This window comes from Rhinoraja longicauda, chromosome 1 (genome assembly GCF_053455715.1).
Source record: "Rhinoraja longicauda isolate Sanriku21f chromosome 1, sRhiLon1.1, whole genome shotgun sequence".
NCBI lineage: Eukaryota > Metazoa > Chordata > Chondrichthyes > Rajiformes > Arhynchobatidae > Rhinoraja > Rhinoraja longicauda.
The window spans coordinates 91359988-91379277 of NC_135953.1; the positions used below are offsets into that span (position 1 = coordinate 91359988).

At 40.3% G+C, this 19290-nt stretch overlaps 1 protein-coding gene across 2 annotated transcripts in view; it reads left to right on the forward strand.

Moving 5' to 3' along the window:
• The window catches only part of cnot6l (CCR4-NOT transcription complex, subunit 6-like), a 75362-nt gene that overhangs the window by 13858 nt on the left and 42214 nt on the right, over positions 1-19290 (forward strand). Inside the window, exons 2-3 of one of the 2 annotated variants that reach the window (XM_078402264.1) lie at positions 13609-13731; positions 15213-15399. In XM_078402264.1, coding sequence (XP_078258390.1) covers positions 13620-13731; positions 15213-15399 — 299 coding nt within the window. In that variant the 5' untranslated portion in view covers positions 13609-13619. Of the gene's footprint in view, positions 1-13608; positions 13732-15212; positions 15400-15881; positions 15956-19290 lie in introns of both variants that reach the window. The other variant, XM_078402274.1, reaches the window with a different exon arrangement.

A 19290-nucleotide genomic window follows, 5' to 3' on the forward strand; every position in this document is an offset into this window, starting at 1 on the left:
CTACTTGACCGACCTCCTCCACAGGCACACTCCCACCTGCACCCTCCGCTCTGCTGCTGCCAATCTCCTATCCCCCCACATCCGGACCAAACTCAGATCCTGGGGGGACAGGGCTTTCTCCATCGCTGCTCCCTCCCTATGGAACTCACTACCTCAAACCGTCAGAGACTCCTCCACACTCACCACATTCAAAACATCACTGAAGTCTCACCTATTCAGTACTGCCTTCAACCACTGAAGGTCACCCCACCCTCTGTCTCCTTTCTCTGTTCGTTTACTTATTTATCTATTTATTCACTTCCCTATGTTCTCCAAATCCCTGTAAAGCATCTTTGAGTATATGAAAAGCGCTATATAAATGTAATGTATTATTATTATTATTATTATTATTATTATTATATGGAACTTGGCCTTCACTTTGGAGATGGTACTAGGGCTCACTCCAAATAATGCCGCAACTTGGTTTTGCGGAATACCAGCTTGAAGTTGCCCTATCGCACGGGCCCTATCCAGATCAGTCAAACGTGGCATGCCGATTCTTGGAGCAGACACCTACTGACCACTAGCAGGGCCCATGCTCACAGATGCTGCCAATCAGGTGCCAATCAGGCACCTGATTGTCAGCACCTGGGGGTACCAGAAGCTCAAAACAAGAGTCAATAGCAACAGCAGAATAAGCTGCTTTGCATTGGCAGAGAAGATTTGGCAAATTTTTCATGGGCGCAACCCATATACTCAGCTCTGCTGCTCATCCCACAAATGCATGTTCCTTACAAATGTGGCACCATTTAAAAGGGAAATAAACAGGCTTTCCATCGGTATAAGATTTATTGCCAAGAAGCATTGTTACAACAAAGAAATAATCTACCAAACACAAATTTCCTTACTTTTTGTGCTATGTTTATATAATTATTTGGACAAACAAGGCCTGATTAGAAACAGTCAACATGGATTTGTGCCTGGAAGGTCATGTTTGACTAATCTTCTTGAATTTTTTGAAGAGGTTACCAGGGAAATTGATAAGGGCAAGGCTGTGGATGTTGTCTATATGGACTTCAGTAAGGCATTTGACAAGGTTCCACATGGAAGGTTGATTAGGAAGGTTAAATCGTTGGGTATTAATAGTGAGGTTGCAAGATGGATTCAACAATGGCTGAATGGGAGATACCAGAGGGTAATGGTTGACAATTGTATGTCAGGTTGGAGGCCAGTGTCTAGTGGAGTACCCCAAGGATCTGTGTTGGGTCCACTGTTGTTTGTCATTTACATTAATGATCTGGATGATGGTGTGGCAAATTGGATTAGTAAATATGCAGATGATACTAAGATAGGTGGTGTAGTTAATAATGAAGTAGAGTTTCAAAGTCTACAGAGAGACTTGGGCCTTTTGGAAGGGTGGGCTGAAAGATGGCAGATGGAGTTTAATGCTGATAAGTGTGAGGTGCTGCATTTTGGTAGGACAAATCAAAATAGGACGTACAGGGTAAATGGTAGGGAATTGAGGAATGCAGTGGAACAGAGGGATCTGGGAATAACTGTGCATTGTTCCCTGAAGGTGGAATCTCATGTGGATAGGGTGGTGAAGAAGGCGTTTGGTATGCTTGCCTTTATAAATCAGAGCATCGAGTAGAGAAGTTGGGATGTAATGTTAAAATTGTACAGGGCATTGGTGAGGCCGAATCTGGAGTATGGTGTGCAGTTCTGGTCGCCAAATTATAGGAAGGATGTCGACAAAATGGAGAGGGTACAGAGGAGATTTACTAGAATGTTGCCTGGGTTTCAGCACTTAAGCTACAGAGAGAGGTTGAACAGGTTGGGTCTTTATTCTTTGGAGCGTAGAAGGTTGAGGGGGGACTTGATAGAGGTTTTTAAAATTTTGAGAGGGACGGACAGAGTTGACGTGGGTAGGCTTTTCCCTTTGAGAGTGGGGAACAAGGGGACATAGCTTCAGAATTGAGGGACAAAAGTTTAGGGATAACATGAGGGGTAACTTCTTTACTCAGAGGGTGGTGGCTGTATGGAATGGGCTTCCGGTGGAAGTGGTGGAGGCAGGCTCGATTTTATTATTTAAGAGTAAATTGGATAGGTATATGGATAAGAGGGGATTAGAGGGTTATGGTCTGAGTGCAGGTAGATGAGATTAGGTCAGGGAGAGTGGTCGGCGTGGACTGGTAGGGCCGAACGGGCCTGTTTCCGTGCTGTAGTTGTTATATGGTTATATGGTTATAACTAAATCTGCTACTTTTCCCTTTCAATCAAACTTTTGAAAATGTATCCTGATAAGTCTTTGCTGGTTCAGAATTTTGAATCAGAACTCTAGTGGAGCACTTTGGAACATTGTGAATAATTAAAGAGGCCAAATAACTATTTAAATTATGTTTAAGCACAATGAAGGGGTTTATGGTAGGCAGATTCATTGTTATTTGTACAAATTTATTGAAGTTAAGGCAAGATAATTTACCTTGGGTAAATCTGAATGTTATAATTCGCAATGTCTTTTTCAATTAAAATAAATCTATATTTTTGTTTTGATTCTACATCTGCAAGCATCCCAATATAACAACCAAAATTACTTTGTGATGTTCAATGGTAAATAATTGTCTGATCGCATAAAGAACAGAAATGATCTTGTTCATTGTTCTGTTGTCTATTTTTAATAAGTTACCAGTTTGATCCAAATATAGTTTGTATTTTGATGTGAAGTATTGATCTAACAAAGTGTGATTACAGGGACAGGCCTTCTTCCTAGGATTTTGAAAAAGTAGTTTTTGTTTCTGGGAGAGATGTACCCGTTTCTCTCTTTTTTTGCAATGTGCTTCTTAGCTTCTCAAAAGAATGGCCTTGTTTCCATTTTAGTATTGTGTACACCTTTTCTACAATCTCCTTGGAACAGATGATACTGTCAGCTACCCTCTTGGTTCCTTAAAAAATTAAGACTGATTAAATTATCCTTCCACTTTTATATTCTCATTCTCGTTTATGTATTCGCTTTGTAATGTACCACTGCTGCACCCATTCCAAGGTCATTATATCCTTAGCAAGGTGTGGTGCCAGCAACAGTACATGATGGCCCAGATGCAGTCGAGGTCTCGTTTCACCCAGCTTTAACAAAACTAGCATCCATTTTTAAACATTATGACCCTCAATGTAAGTGTCTATATTACATTTTTATGTTTTTATATATGTGCACATGTTCTACATGTGCATGTTTTTAAATTTTCATTTACTATGTTCAACTGATTGTGATACATGAAAATGGAATATTTTGGGGTTCCAGTGTTTCTAATTCACAGGTGAATTAATATTGATCTTTCTCTGTATCAATTCATCCGTACACTTGTCCGCTCTGAAGTCTGCCACAATGTCACCCATGTGCTTAATCTGTGAATGTCACTGCATTTTATGTACCTTTCTCTATTAGCTACCACATCATATCTTTCACTATTATTCTCAGTAATCTTATCTCAGCCAAAACTACTTTGATTCCTATTCACTTTTTCCCCAATGTGTATAATATTTGTTTTAAAAGATTATTTATTTGTACGGGTGACTGACTTTTACACCTTCTCCTTTGAGTAATGGATGTGGATGTTTAATAACGCTCGAGCAAAACAGAATGCTAGTTTGGCACTTGGGCATACCAAAGGGATAGTGTAGAGAGCTTCACGTCACAGTGCTGCTTCTGATCTGCTCTGAACACTAATGGTACTGATCATGCTGTATAGAACCCTCGGCTGGCCACCTTTTTTTAGGGTATGGATTTGCGAAGAGGGTCTGGAGAATGGGTCCTTGTCATGGTTTATTGCAAAAAGCTCTCTCATTTATGGGCTGTTCCGAGGGACGCATTTGGAGATGTATATCAAGTGGTGCTGGAAGGCCATCAATTTGCTGAAAGACACTCTGGTCTGCAAAAAACTTGTTGGTCTCCCTGCAGAGATTGCGTGGGATCCAAGAAGAGATGGATGACTGGATAGAAAATTGGCTTCATGGAAGGAAGCTGAGGGTGATAGTGGAAGGTTGCTCTTCAGACTGGAGGCCCATGACTATTGGTGTGCCTCAGGGTTCGATGCTGGGCCGATGGCTGATTGTCATCTATATCAATAGACAATAGGTGCAGGAGTAGGCCATTCGGCCCTTCGAGCCAGCACCGCCATTCAATGTGATCATGGCTGATCATTCTCAATCAGTACCCCGTTCCTGCTTTCTCCCCATACCCCCTGACTCCGCTATCCTTAAGAGCTCTATCTAGCTCTCTCTTGAATGTATTCAGAGAATTAGCCTCCACTGCCCTCTGAGGCAGAGAATTCCACAGATTCACAACTCTCTGACTAAAAAAGTTTTTCCTCATCTCTGTTCTAAATGGCCTACCCCTTATTCTTAAACTGTGGCCCTGGTTCTGGACTCCCCCAACATTGGGAACATGTTTCCTGCCTCTAACATGTCCAACCCCTTAATAATCTTATACGTTTCGATAAGATCCCCTCTCATCCTTCTAAATTCCAGTGTATGCAGTGACATTCACAGATTAAGCACATTGGTGACATTGTGGCAGACTTCAGAGCGAACAAGTGTACGGATGAATTGATACAGAGAAAGATCGATGTTAATTCAATGATTTGGATGAGAAAGTACAAGGCATGATGAGCAAGTTTGAAGATGAGACTAAAGTAAGTATTGAGCATGATTGTCAATAGTTACAGCATGATCTTGATCAGGTGGGCTGAGGAATGGTTGATGGAATTTAATTGTTTGGGCAACCTAACAAGGGCAGGTCCAACACGGTGAATGGCAGGGCTCTGGGGAGTGTTGTAGAGCAGAGGGATCTAGGAGTACAGGTACATTGTTCCTTGTAAGTGGCATCACAAATAGGTTGGTCAAGAAAGCTTTTGGCAAATTGGCTTTCATCAGTCAGAGTATTGAAGTTGGGAGGTCATATTACAGTTGAATAAGTCATTATTCAATAATGTGAGGTCATATTACAGTTGAATAAGTCATTAATCAATATCAATAATGTGAGGCCACATTTGAGTATGATGTTCAGTTTTGTGTCACCACGTTAGGAATGGTTAGACAATAGACAATAGGTGCAGGAGTAGGCCATTTGGCCCTTCGAGCCAGCACCGCCATTCACCGTGATCATGGCTGATCATGCACAATCAGTACCCTGTTTCCTTAAACTGGAAAGTATGCAGAGAAGATTTACGAGGATGTTGCCAGGACTCGAGGGCCTGAACTACAAGAAGAGGTTGAGCAAGCTAGGACTTTATTCATTGGAGTGCAGGAGGATGTGGGGTGATCTTATAGAGATGTGCAAAATCACGAGAGGAATAGATCAGGCAAATACACAGTCTTTTGCCCAGCGTAGGGCATTTGAGAACTCGAGGACATAAGTTTAAGGTGAGGGGGGGAAAGATTTAATAGAAACCTAAGGGATAACCTTTTTACATCAAGCTGCCAGAGGAGGTGGTTTGTGGGAGGCACTATCATAACATTTAAGGGATGTTTGTGCAGGTACATGGTAGGATAAGTTTAGAGGGTTGTGGTCCAAACGCGGGCAGGTGGGACTAGTGTAGATGGGGTAAGGTGGTTGGTGTGGGCTAAAGGGCCTGTTTCCATACTGTTTGACTCTATGACGGATTGAGATGTCTGTCGGGGAATGTTGCCAACTGACCCATTCCAGAGTGCATTGTTATGTGCTGAGGGACACACTGAAGCTTGGTGCAGCCAACGCCCAGGTTCTTTGGGGAAGGACCACAGACTAGAGTTTTTTGATTGCTGGACATTCAGGGGCAGAGTACAGTGGGGCCAACCCCTCAAACAAGTGAACGGATATCACTCCAAGGGCCCAAATGAGTGGCATGGGCATTTTGCTTAAAGCTAGGTGTGAACACTACTGAGTATGACGCTAATGGTTATATAAATGTTGAGAATTTTTGGAGAGTTTTTGCACAGCTTTTTAAAAACATTTTTTAATTTTGAATATTTTTTTTATTTTCTGGTGAGTACATTCTGAATGTAATTGACAATGACACCTTCTCGGGAATGTTTTGGGATTGAGAAGAAAATTGATAAGCAGAAACTTATATCATAATCTCTCCACAACTCTCAATAGAATTCAATCATCAGTATACGTGCAGGAGATAAGAAAAGTTGATGCAATGAAAGAAATGTAATGTAAAATGTAATGGTAAAAAGCAGGAACGGGGTACTGATTTTGGATGATCAGCCATGATCATATTGAATGGTGGTGCTGGCTCGAAGGGCCGAATGGCCTACTCGTGCACTATTTTCCATGTTTCTAAATGTAAATTGTCCCGAGGGTGTCGGATAGTACTAGTGTCCGGGTGATTGCTGGTCAGTGTGTACTCGGTGGGCTGAAGTGCTTGTTTCCACACTGTCTCTAAAGTAAACCGGAGGAAACTCCACATGCACACACCATTTGGGTCAGGATTGAATCTACTCTGGTGCTGTGTAGTTATGCTTAATCAAAGTCAAGAACTTTGAGCTTGATGAAGCAGCTGGAATCACAAGGGGCGAAGATTTTGCTGAATTGTGCAAACCAGGAGATGGTCACTTGGTAGAACTGCAGAGATATTAGGAGGGAAGCAATGGGTAGAGGAGAGGCAGACGGTGAAGATATTCTTGGGAGTACATTCTAAATGTCATTAACACTGACAGTTTTTCTGGCATGTTTTGGGATTGAAAAGAAAATCGATAAGCAGAAACTTAAGTTGTAATCTCTACATAACTCTCAATGGAATGCAATCATGAGTATACGTGCAGGAGAAAATAAAAATTGAGATGAGAGAAATAGTATAGGATTGAAGGCTGTAGCTTCTTTGGCATGAGACCTGATCAGGATGGACATGCAGTCGGGTCTGCCGGGCATGCTGGGAGCAACACCTTTGTGAATGTAGCGCGTATTGTGGAGGAAAATTTAAATGATTGTGTGTGAGTTTGGGGAAGTGGTGGGTGGGTGGATTAGTGTTGGGAATGGCTCTGGTATGAAACTAATGACATAAAAGAATAGTTCCCGAATAAGATAAATGGTGAAATGCAAAGAAGTCTTGAATACATTAAGATTACTTGTGGTGTGGGAAGCTCTCAGCACAAATTGCAATGGCATGTTGCAACAAAAGAGAAAATACTAAAACAAAAAAAGGACTTGATTACACTGAAGTATTTTGTTTAATTCTAGGCACAACTCCTTTGACAAGGCATCAAAGAACTGGATGCAAAAGATGAGAAGTGATGTTTCTCAGTGATATATTATTCTGTGATCAGTAATGTCTGTTGAATAGCATCAATATAATTTGAAAAATGAGGTACACTCCACCTTTAAATTATGTTTTCTCACCTGTGCACTAATACATCACATCCAAACTTTGGGTAGAGGTTGAGATCTTTTCATCACATTCCATGAAAAGGCAAAAACTAATGTAATATTTAAGTTTATATGGGAAATGTACATTTAAGCTGGCTTTGCTGAACAATTCAGACATGGAAACATTGAGTTTGAAAAGATTTTTAAATTATGTTTACACATCTTTTTAATTATGCTTGTATTGGCACACACAAGATAGCTGTTTTGAATCCAAAAAGAATGGCATATTTTGTCTTTGAAGAACCCTGCTATCTGCTGATTTTGTTTTTGTACAAATAATTTTCACCACTAGATTGGCATAATCATTATGCTTCTGTGAAATCTCACTTTTATATTTTCTTAGGTAGACAGAACATTGTTTAATTTAACAATTGTGCTTGAATGTTGAGGGCACAGTGATGCAGCTCAGAGAGCTGCCATTTTATGGTGCCAGAGACTCTGTTTCAATCTTGACTTTGAGTACTGTCAGTGGAGTTTGCACATTTTCCATGTGGCTTCATGAGTTTCATCCATGTAGTCCGGTTTCCTCTCAAAGGCAAGCATGTTGGTTGCATGACCACTTCAAGTTGCCCTGAGTATGCAGGCAAAAATTAGAATCTGAGAAGTTGATAGAATGTCAGGAGAATGGGATTAGTGCAACTTTGGTATAAAGGGTGGTTGGTTGATGGTTGGTTGGCATGAACTTGGGCTGAAGGGCTTATTTCTTCTTGTATCCCTGAATTTCTTCTTGTATCCCTGAATATGTAGTCATCAGCAAGAAGCTGCATAAAAAAACAATTTTTGCAAGTCTTTCTTTTTAAACTCGAGTGGCAATAATTCATTTTAATTGATTTCAGGATACCTTGTTTGTTATGCATTTCCACACACAAAGATCGCCGAGTATATTTCTGCACCACTGGTAAAACTGGATAGCTTTTTTTTTTTTTTTATCATTGTGGCCATCTGACTTTGGCAGGTGTTATTTATTCACTAGCTTTTGTCTTGCTAAATAGTCTTATGTCTTCTGAAGGCATCACAAAATGCTGGAGTAACTCACCAGGTCAGGCATCATCTCAGGAGAGAAGGAATGGGTGACGTTTTGGGTCGAGACCCTTCTTCAGACGGATGAACTGACAGATTGTGTCTTCTGAAAGCAGCCCCAGCAAAAAAAGTGCTTATTGAGAGTTGAAATCGTGGAAGTTCTCAAATCACAAACAACAGTCTTCAATGTACAAAGCCATATTATAGTATATAGTATATGACAAGACCAATTTTAGGAAAATTTAGGGTTGGAATTTAAATTTCTGTCTGCAAATTCTTGCCATCTGTTTATCTCAGAGTGAAGCAGCAACAAATAGTTTTGTAGGATGGCAAGCTCCTTACCCAATGCAAGTAGCGCTATCTTGATATAATGCAACTGATGATTTTGTGAACACTATTTATCCTATGCAGATCAAATTGGTTATAACATGATTTTGATCAGGAACTAATGAACCACTTAAAAGTCACTTCGGAAATTGACAAGCAGAAAATTAGTGCCTTGGGTTGCACCTAAATTGGAGGGGAGTGAGGGATATCCTGGCAGAGAGATTTGGTAGTGCCATTCAGGAGGGTTTAATCTAGTTTGGCAAAAGGGTGGGACCCAAAGCAGTAGTGTGGCTGATGAGAACGTGGGATGATAGGATAAATTGCATTTGTTTTCATGCAAGAAGCCTCACATGTAAGATAGATGAACTTGGAGCATTGATTGGTGCATGGGATGTTGAAAGCTTTTGCAGAAACATAATTGAATAATGGGCAGAACAAGTAGCTCATCGCTCTGGGTACAGATGCTACAGGTGTGATAGAAATGGGAGTAAGAGAGGAGGGGATTATAGGATGGCAAAAGGCAGAAAAGAAAAAAAAATTGTTATTGAGATGACCTTATCCAAAGAAATTTGTTTCATCCTTGTGATTTAACGCTTGGACAGCTCTATAACAAGAAGAATGGGTTTTCTCTTTTACTATATAAAATCTAAAAACAGCAAATGGTTGAAACTAGAAATAAAAAAAGATGATATTATAAATATTCAGCATGTCAGAAAGCTTATGTGGAAAGGAAAACAGTTAATATTTTAAGTTTGAGCTTTTGTAAAACCTTTCACATCTAATGACATTAATTCTTCTCTGTCAATGTGGCTCATGGGATAACATTCCCATGTATGAAAGTCAGGAGTTGTCATTGTGAAGGTGGCGGGGAACTTCTTCCACTGGTGGAAGGTTCAACAACGAGGGGACATAGATACAGGGTAAGGGGAGGGAGGTTTTGGGGGGATGTGAGAAAGAACTTTTTCACCCAGAGGGTGGTTGGAGTCTGGAACTCACTGCCTGGGGTGGTGGTGGAGGCGGGAACACTCACAACGTTTAAGAGGCATTTGGATGGGCATTTGAAATGCTACTACATTCAGGGCTACGGTCCAAATGCGGGAAAATGGGATTAAAATTAGACTGTGTTTGGTAACGGGCGGCGCGGACACGATGGGCCGAAGGGCCTCTTTCTGTGCTGTAGGACTCTATGACTCTATGACATGGGGACAATGAAATGTAGCGTAGCTTGAATTAAGAGAAGTAAGGAGTAAGTGCAGAGGTCTGGTCTAGGTGGACAAGAGGCAAAGGCAGTGGTTTTTCCTTTACTTTTGGTGTTCCTGCTCCAACGTGTTGTCAGCTTCTTGGAACTTCATGTCCAGCGGCTCTCTTAAAATAACTGCCACAATTTTTAACTGTAATATAACCATTGTATTTCCAACAATTTAGACATATTTTGATTTGACCACATATTGCCAAGTCAGAATTTGGTCACTGATAGAAAATAGAAGTAAATCTTGCATATTAAAAAATACACATTTGTTCATGGGGTAGTTAGTTTATGCAAGGTGTTTCTGAGACGCATTTTAGGAAAATCTCAAGTTCAGTCATTTGTCATTTGAATTAGCTTGGGTTATGGTAATATTGCTGAACTTGGACTTGGTAACCCAAAGTAGGGAATGAGAGAGAGAAATATCTTCTGATATTATTCTGTCATCTTTTTGATTTGGAAGTATTAATGTAGTGCAATAGCAGAAAATAAGAAAATACCAATCTGGCCAGATCATGATAATGGGTAGTATAAGAAAATAACTGCAGATGCTGGTACAAATTGAAGGTATTTATTCACAAAATGCTGGAGTAACTCAGCAGGTCAGGCAGCATCTCAGGAGAGAAGGAATGGTGACGTTTTGGGTCGAGACCCTTCTTCAGACAGATAATGGGTATTCCATTCGGTCAAGTAACTGGCAACTTTGGTGCTGTTCCTGACTGGTACTGCAACTAATAAATATTACTGTTGCAGTGGCACCAATATCCATAGACTGTGAGGAAGGGCTAAAGCCGTCAAATATGAGCTTTTGGCATTATATTATAGTGCAATTTCTTGTAGCAACATTTCACTTCTTAACGTGATCAAAACAACGATAATTTGTTTTCTTCTTTTGTGAGTTGATGAATACTTTGTGTGTAATGAGAGTGACTCTCTCATAGCATGGTTCGAAGTCATTTTGTGCCATCTGCAGTCCATAGGGTGTTCCTTATAAAAACATGCATTGAAATGTACCCCATAAAGAAACAGTTGTGGTATTGATCAGACTAAACCTGAAAATAAACAATAAAGCAAGGTTTTGACAAAGTAATTTTTCATTGGGTCGCCAGCCTTTTTATGTTGCACGCTCAGAATAGTATGATTGACATCTTTGTAAAATCTTCTCGAATGGCACAATGTTGAGATATTTATACATTGTGGGGAGTTAGCTTTGGGGTCTTCAATGTTACCTGAGGATGTAAAGAAATTCAATTATGTATGCATGGGCAATGAAGCAGGATGATTACCAGATGGTGCACCTTCTCACCTAAACCTCTAAAAATCAATCTCTCTAAAATATAACTGAAATAATTTGACTTATTTGGTTATGATGACAGTGAAATTGATGGGGGTTTAGAGTCGTAACATTGTGAAGTAGATGGTTTAGTTTAGATTTTTGTACTCATCTGGAATTTCAGGAATGCCTTCCACTAGTTTCCTGGACTTTCACAGTTTGTGTTTTGGATGTTCTCCCGAACAGTCAGTGTTGATGTGAATTTCAGGAATTTACAAACTTTTGGTGTTGTGAAATATCTAAAAAATGTTACACTTTGAAAGGTGTGAATATTTTTAATGGTGTATTCTTTTCACGGTGTAATCACTCTTAATAAAATCTCCGGTCCTTGTTGTTTTAAGTTTTAGTTTTTAGGGATACAGCATGGAAACACATTCTTTGGTCCGCCAGCCCACAGCAACCATTGATCACCCGTTCACACTTGTTCAATGCTATTCCACTTTCCCATCCACTCCCTACACACACACAAGGGCCAATTAACCTAACAATTTGCAAGCTTTTGGGATGTGGGAGGAAAACGGGGCACTTGGAGGAAGCTAGGGCTGTCACAGGGAGAACATGCAAACTCCACACGGATAGCACCCAAGGTCAGGATCTCTGGCACTGTGAGACAGCAGCTCTACTGTGCTGCCTGAAAACTAATTTTATGCATGTAGGTTGTAATATCCTCATTCTTCAAAATTTATTGAATTTCCTTCCCTTTAACATTTATTATATCATGTAGATTTTCCAGTTTTTTTAATTTTGAAAATGCAATTTTGTCGATATTGCTAAAATGGGATATTGCTTGTATATTTTATTTTTTGTTTGCTGTTAGTGAAGATTCTTTAAATTGACTGGGTGCTTGTTGATCACATTGATAATATAGGTGCTAGACACCATGGGATACCTGATCGCAACTGATGTGAATAAAGCAGAAGTGTGCATAGATTGTAAGCCCCTTACGGGTAGCTTTCTTGGTCAGTGAGCAAGGGTGATTTGCTGCTAACCACAAAATACAAAAAATATTGAATGTAAGAAAAAGAAGCAGATGTAGGTTGCAGATGATTTTTTACCTTGGTGTGGCTTTCCTGTATAAATCCCAGATCATTTGATTCCCTTGGCATCTAATAATCTATTGATCTTTACCTTGTTTGTACACACTGATTATCCCTCAAGAGTAGTGGGTTCCAAGGATTCACTATCTTCCGGATGAAGACATTTAGTCTCAACTCTGCCTGAGTGGCTAACAAAATAGAGGGTTTGATTCCCTGGTTTTGGACACCTCAATAAAGGAAATATCAACTTTGTGTCCACTCTATCAAACTCCTTGAAAAGCAGCCTCTTTCTAGTACACTGAGTTTTGCTGATTAAAAACTAATGTCCCATCAGTATGCAATGAGAAAGAAATTGGGCCTAACTCGATCATCTTGGCTTTCTCAATTCAATCCTCCTTATCTGACCAATGCATTTTCACAGTACCTTATGTGCTTTTTAACAATTGAATATACCTTCATTTCCATGGATAGATTTCTGTGGGACATCTTATTGAATAGCTTCTGAAAATATAAATAAAATCATTTTCTGACCCGAGAAACAAAACGAACAGCTCCATCCAGGTTCCAGAGCTCGCTTTAATGAATCTTTGTAGAATCAAAAATACTATCTTTGTCCCATTGCAGATTTTATTTTCCCTGTTGGCTCTGATTTGCACCCTGTTTGTGACAGTATTCTGACCTTCGCAACAAAACTCATTGCATATTGAACCGTGAGCAACCTTGTATGTAATTGTCAAAGGAGCATGGTTTTAGAAGTCCATTGAAAAATAAACATCCTTCAGTCTAAATTGTGAACTGTTTGTTCATGTTTACATTATGGTACGTTTTCAGACATTATGGCAGATTTTCAGTGGTTATAAATGAAAATTCCCGGAAAAGTAGAGTACTGGCTCTATTTTTAATCAGATGTCAAAGAGCAGTCCCTATCACCCAAATAAATAAAAAATCCCTCCCCCTCCTAATTAATGCTACAAACGAACTTCTGTGGTTGAAAAACAAATTTTCATCAAATTATAATCCCTTTTGTGTAGTTCATATCTGGTCCATCTGACACCTTGTAATGAAAATTATGTTATTGTCGAAGTATTTGGCTGTTAACGTCGATACTTGAATCTTGATATTGTGCAGATGCCAATTAAAATTGCTAAATTTGATGTTGCATTGGCATGTGATAAAGACATTTGCATTTTTACATTCATAAAAAGTCAAAAGAAGCAGTGTTAGTGATTGGATTGGAAAACTGACTATTTTTCTTTTCTAGACTTAATAGGAATGCCAAAAGAAAAATATGATCCAAAAGATCTACGTAGAATATATGCAATCATGTCATTAGAAGAGGCAGCTAATGGGAAGAAATCACAATGGGCAGAATTAGAAATCTCGGGTGAGTAGCTGTGGCTCTGCCAAATGCTGCTTTTCTCCCCTCGTGGAGTGCATGAATTTATAGAGCGTATTATGCCTGCAACTCTTGGAAGCCCTGAATGTTAATGTTCCATTTGTGAAATGTAAAAATTCACTCTTTGAACTTTCTTGAAGGTCTAGTGTTGCTGTGGTATTTTAGAAACATAATTAGAAATTGTGGCACCTGTTGTTTTGCATGTGCTCAGACCTTTTGCTTGAAAATTTGTTGATCACAGTCGTCCAAACACTGTAGATTAAACGCAGTGTGTTATTCAGCTCTGGAAGACCGCGAGTTTTTTCAACTTGGAAAGTGTTGAACTGTTGATCCTGGTTCTCACGGTGGTACAAATGCCAAAAACTGCACCCACAGCCCAAGGTGACACAAAAGACTGCAGATGCTGGTATCGTGAGCATAAAACAAACTGCTGGAAGAATTCAGTGGGCCTACCAACATCGGTGGAGTAAAATAGATTATGTTTTAAGGTAGACCATTGTAAAGACTGATGGAGTAGAGAGAGGGCAGATAGCTAGTAGAAAGAGGTGGGGTGAAGAGGTGGAATCGTAGCTGATAAGTGGTGGATGGATGCAGGTCAGGAGGAGTTCATTGGCAGAGTCGTGTGGGAGAGAGAAAGATGGTAACTAAGGTTAATTGATAAGTGGAGAAGACAAAAGGGAAAAGGTGGGGAGTGAAATGTAGATCGAGAGGAAAGAATTTACCATCTACACCCTTTCGTCTTCTCCACGTATCACCTCTAGCCTTGATTACTGTCTCCACCCTTCTCTCCCTCATATGGAAACATCTGTCACTTGCCAGTTCATGCTCCACATTTTGCATCACTTCTTTCTTCCAATGACTTCCCCTCCATCCCATCAGTCTGAAGAATGGTCCTAACCTGAAACGGCATCTGTCCATCCACAGTCCAAGGCTGGGAATGGCCAAATTCTCCTGAATTTTCACTTTTGTCTGGTGTGACATACAGGGTATGTTTAAGGTTGAATTCAGCATCACTTCAGGAGACCAGCCAATAAATATCACAAACGGTGTTAAACCATCCTTTGGCAAAATGGCTATTGGCGCTGAAATGCAAAACATTTATAGACACAGAGATCTTGCGTAGAACAAAAAGTGCTGGAGTAACTCAGTGGGTTTCAGGTCAGGATCTGAAACGTCGCCAATCCATATCCTCCAGAGAGCCTGCCTGACTGAATTGCTCCAGCACTTTGTGTTCTATGCTAAACATTTATTCTGGATTTATAGAGGAACCTTGGCCACATGCCAGAAATCAAGCTAATTCCGATTATTTGCCTTAACTTGTAATTCTCTGTCAGGATGCAGATAATCAAAGAAATACGGCTGACCAGCAGCAAATGCTTTGTGCAGCTAGTATATACTTGATTTTAAAAAATAATTCACCGTTAAACTCCTTGTAACTTATTGTGTTTCTAAATTCTTTCTTTGTGTAGGTAAAGTGAGGAGTTTGAGTACTTCACTGTGGTCTTTGACACACTTGACTGTACTTCATTTGAATGACAACAACCTGACACGCATTCCACCTGATATTGCCAAACTCTATAATCTTGTTTACTTGGATTTATCATCTAATAAACTGCGCAGTTTACCAGCTGAAATTGGAATCATGGTGTCACTCAGGTAAGTAACTAAGTTCGATTTCTGTACAAGCACATTAGCAGCAGTTCTTGTGGACTGTTTAACCACTCAGCAGTTCACAGCTGAACTATGCCTTCTACATATTAGCATGGAGCAATAAATATTTTTCTAAATTCAGGTTTGATGTTTTACTACCATACATAAAAGTGATCTCAATAAGAATGTAATTATTAAATGGTTTTTGATTGTTTATAATTTGTTTGATGCTGCTTCAGCATTTAAGAATTGTCTTTAGCTTGATGTAACCCACAGTGTGAATAAAACAAGTCAAATTGTCAAGCTGGGTAGAATTCCATTCCCATGTTCCAGATGTTTCTAGCTGAGTGCACATTGCTTTGTAATAAAATAAAAAGGAATAAATAAAATAAAAACTAATAAAAAAGAAGTTTGGATCTAACTGGTTTCTAACTGCGTGGAGCATTTGGAACTGCGATTCTCTTTTTCGCTTTCTCCTTTTGTTGTAGTTGCTCATCAGAAGACTTTAAAATGAAACTTTACCAATTCAGAAGTTCTGGGAAATGAATGGAACATCATGCTGGTGAGACAGTCGTGCAAAGTCTAATGAAATGTAAAGTTTAAATCCCAAAGAAAAGAAGTCTTTCTCATGGGCATCATTGGTGTGTACAAGAATTCTGGAAGAATGCAGTATCAAACCAACTTGCAAACCAAGTACAGCATCACCAAGAAATACCTCAGTGTTGATTCAAACTTGCTGTGCCAAAGTGGAATTAAAAAGTTTTAAAAACAACTACCCTGTAGATTCTGCTGGAAGAATAAAAGCTGCTGACATACCTGAAAATAAATCGGTTTGATGGAACTCATAAATCTTGAAATGGGGGGGGGGGGGGGGGGGGGGGAGATTTGTCTGAAATATTTTAATCGTATACTAGTTTAAAATAAAGTAGGCTGAAGTAATTGCCTACTCCTCCAGGATAACTAATTGGAAGAGGGGTTGGGGGTGCATGCTGGAAAGGACAGCCATCAATGATGAACCAGAGTATCTGGTTTGGAAAAAAAGAAGTGGATGGCTCTCAAAGTTACCTTTATTATGAGGGTAGACAATAGTCCTTCAACTCCCTAACACAATATTTTACCTGAAAAGGTGAAATTTTTCAATTTTACTGGAATGGCATGTTTCTTAAATTAGAAGATTCTGCTTGTATTATCTGAATCTCCAATTCACATGAAATCTGCTCATTTGAACTTAGTACCAATGAAAAACACTTGATTGGGGCGAGATGTGCTCGAATTGCTGCATGTCCTTAGCTGTCCGCAAGACACATAATAGTGTTCGGGCCTAGCACAGGTGTTGACACCTGAATTGCTCTGACCACAGATTGGAAAGTGAAGTGACATCTAGTTCCTTCAGTTGTCATCCAGATGTTCTCTGCCATTCACGTCATCAAGGCCAACAACATTGTTGTGGATTTCAAAGGAGTGAACCTAATAATATAATAGTGGTCATGGATGGTCAAGACCATCAGACAACATGCAATTTCCGTACTCTGTTGGTGAAGAGATACAGTCAGCTTCTTCAAAGGCATGAATTTCATGAAAAAAGTGCCGTCTTGTTGCATTCAAGATATGTATCTGACAGAATAACGTTTCTGCTCATCGTTTGAGAGGAACTAAGAAATCTCATGTTTGTCGGCTCTGAAGACGTAAAGCTGCCACCTGGCTCTGATCACCCACATACCTGATTGTGTTACTTTAGTGCTACATGGTGAACCATAGCTCAATCTAAGTACTTGTTCTTGATACAAGTTGAATCAGGAGATAAAATTGGCGTGTCACAAATGTAATGCTACGGTGGTTATGGGAGATTTCAACATGCAGGTAGACTGGGAAAATCAGGTTGGAAATGGACCCCAGGAAAGAGAGTTTGTAGAGTGCCTTTGAGATGGATTCTTAGAACAGCTTGTACTGGAGCCTACCAGGGAGAAGGCAATTCTGGATTTAGTGTTGTGTAATGATCCTGATCCGATAAGGGGACTAGAGGTAAAAGAGCCATTAGGAGGCAGTGATCACAACATGATAAGTTTTACTCTGCAAATGGACAGGCAGAAGGGAAAATCGGAAGTGTCAGTATTACAGTATAGCAAAGGGGATTACAGAGGCATGAGGCAGGAGCTGGCCAAAATTGACTGGAAGGAGGCCCTAGCAAGGAAGACGGTAGAACAGCAATGGCAGGTATTCCTGGGAATAATGCAGAGGTTGCAGGATCAATTTATCCCAAAGAGGCGGAAAGACTCTAAGGAGAGTAAGAGACACCTGTGGCTGACAAGGGAAGTCAAGGACAGCATAAAAATTAAGGAGAGGAAGTATAACATAGCAAAGAAGAGTGGGAAGACAGAGGATTGGGACTCTTTTAAAGAGCAACAAAAGTTAACTAAAAAGGCAATACGGGGAGAAAAGATGAGGTACGAGGGTAAACTAGCCAATAATATAAAGGAGGATAGCAAAAGTTTTTTTAGGTACGTGAAGAGGAAAAAAATAGTCAAGGCAAATGTGGGTCCCTTGAAGACAGAAGCAGGGGAATTTATAATGGGGAACAAAGAAATGGCAGACGAGTTAAACCGTTACTTTGGATCTGTCTTCTCTGAGGAACATACACACAATCTCCCAAATGTTCTAGGGGCCGGAGAACCTAGGGTGATGGAGGAACTGAAGGAAATCCACATTAGGCAGGAAATGGTTTTGGGTAGACTGATGGGACTGAAGGCTGATAAATCCCCAGGGCCTGATGGTCTGCATCCCAGGGTACTTAAGGAGGTGGTTCTAGAAATAGTGGAAGCATTGGAGATCATTTTTCAATGTTCTATAGATTCAGGATCAGTTCCTGTGGATTGGAGGATAGCAAATGTTATCCCACTTTTTAAGAAAGGAGGGAAAGAGAAAACGGGTAATTATAGACCAGTTAGTCTGACATCAGTGGTGGGGAAGATGCTGGAGTCAATTATAAAAGACGAAATTGCTGAGCATTTGGATAGCAGTAACAGGATCATTCCGAGTCAGCATGGATTTACGAAGGGGAAATCATGCTTGACAAATCTACTGGAATTTTTTGAGGATGTAACTAGGAAAATTGACAGGGGAGAGTCAGTGGATGTGGTGTACCTCGACTTTCAGAAAGCCTTCGACAAGGTCCCACAAAGGAGATTAGTGGGCAAAATTAGAGCACATGGTATTGGGGGTAGGGTACTGACATGGATAGAAAATTGGTTGACAGACAGAAAGCAAAGAGTGGGGATAAATGGGTCCCTTTCGGAATGGCAGGCAGTGACCAGTGGGGTACCGCAAGGTTCGGTGCTGGGACCCCAGCTATTTACGATATACATTAATGACTTAGATGAAGGGATTAAAAGTACCATTAGCAAATTTGCAGATGATACTAAGCTGGGGGGTAGTGTGAATTGTGAGGAAGATGCAATAAGGCTGCAGGGTGACTTGGACAGGTTGTGCGAGTGGGCGGATACATGGCAGATGCAGTTTAATGTAGATAAGTGTGAGGTTATTCACTTTGGAAGTAAGAATAGAAAGGCAGATTATTATCTGAATGGTGTCAAGTTAGGAAGAGGGGGTGTTCAACGAGATCTGGGTGTCCTAGTGCATCAGTCACTGAAAGGAAGCATGCAGGTACAGCAGGCAGTGAAGAAAGCCAATGGAATGTTGGCCTTCGTAACAAGAGGAGTTGAGTATAGGAGCAAAGAGGTCCTTCTACAGTTGTACCGGGCTCTGGTGAGACCGCACCTGGAGTACTGTGTGCAGTTTTGGTCTCCAAATTTGAGGAAGGATATTCTTGCTATTGAGGGCGTGCAGCGTAGGTTCACTAGGTTAATTCCCGGAATGGCGGGACTGTCGTATGTTGAAAGG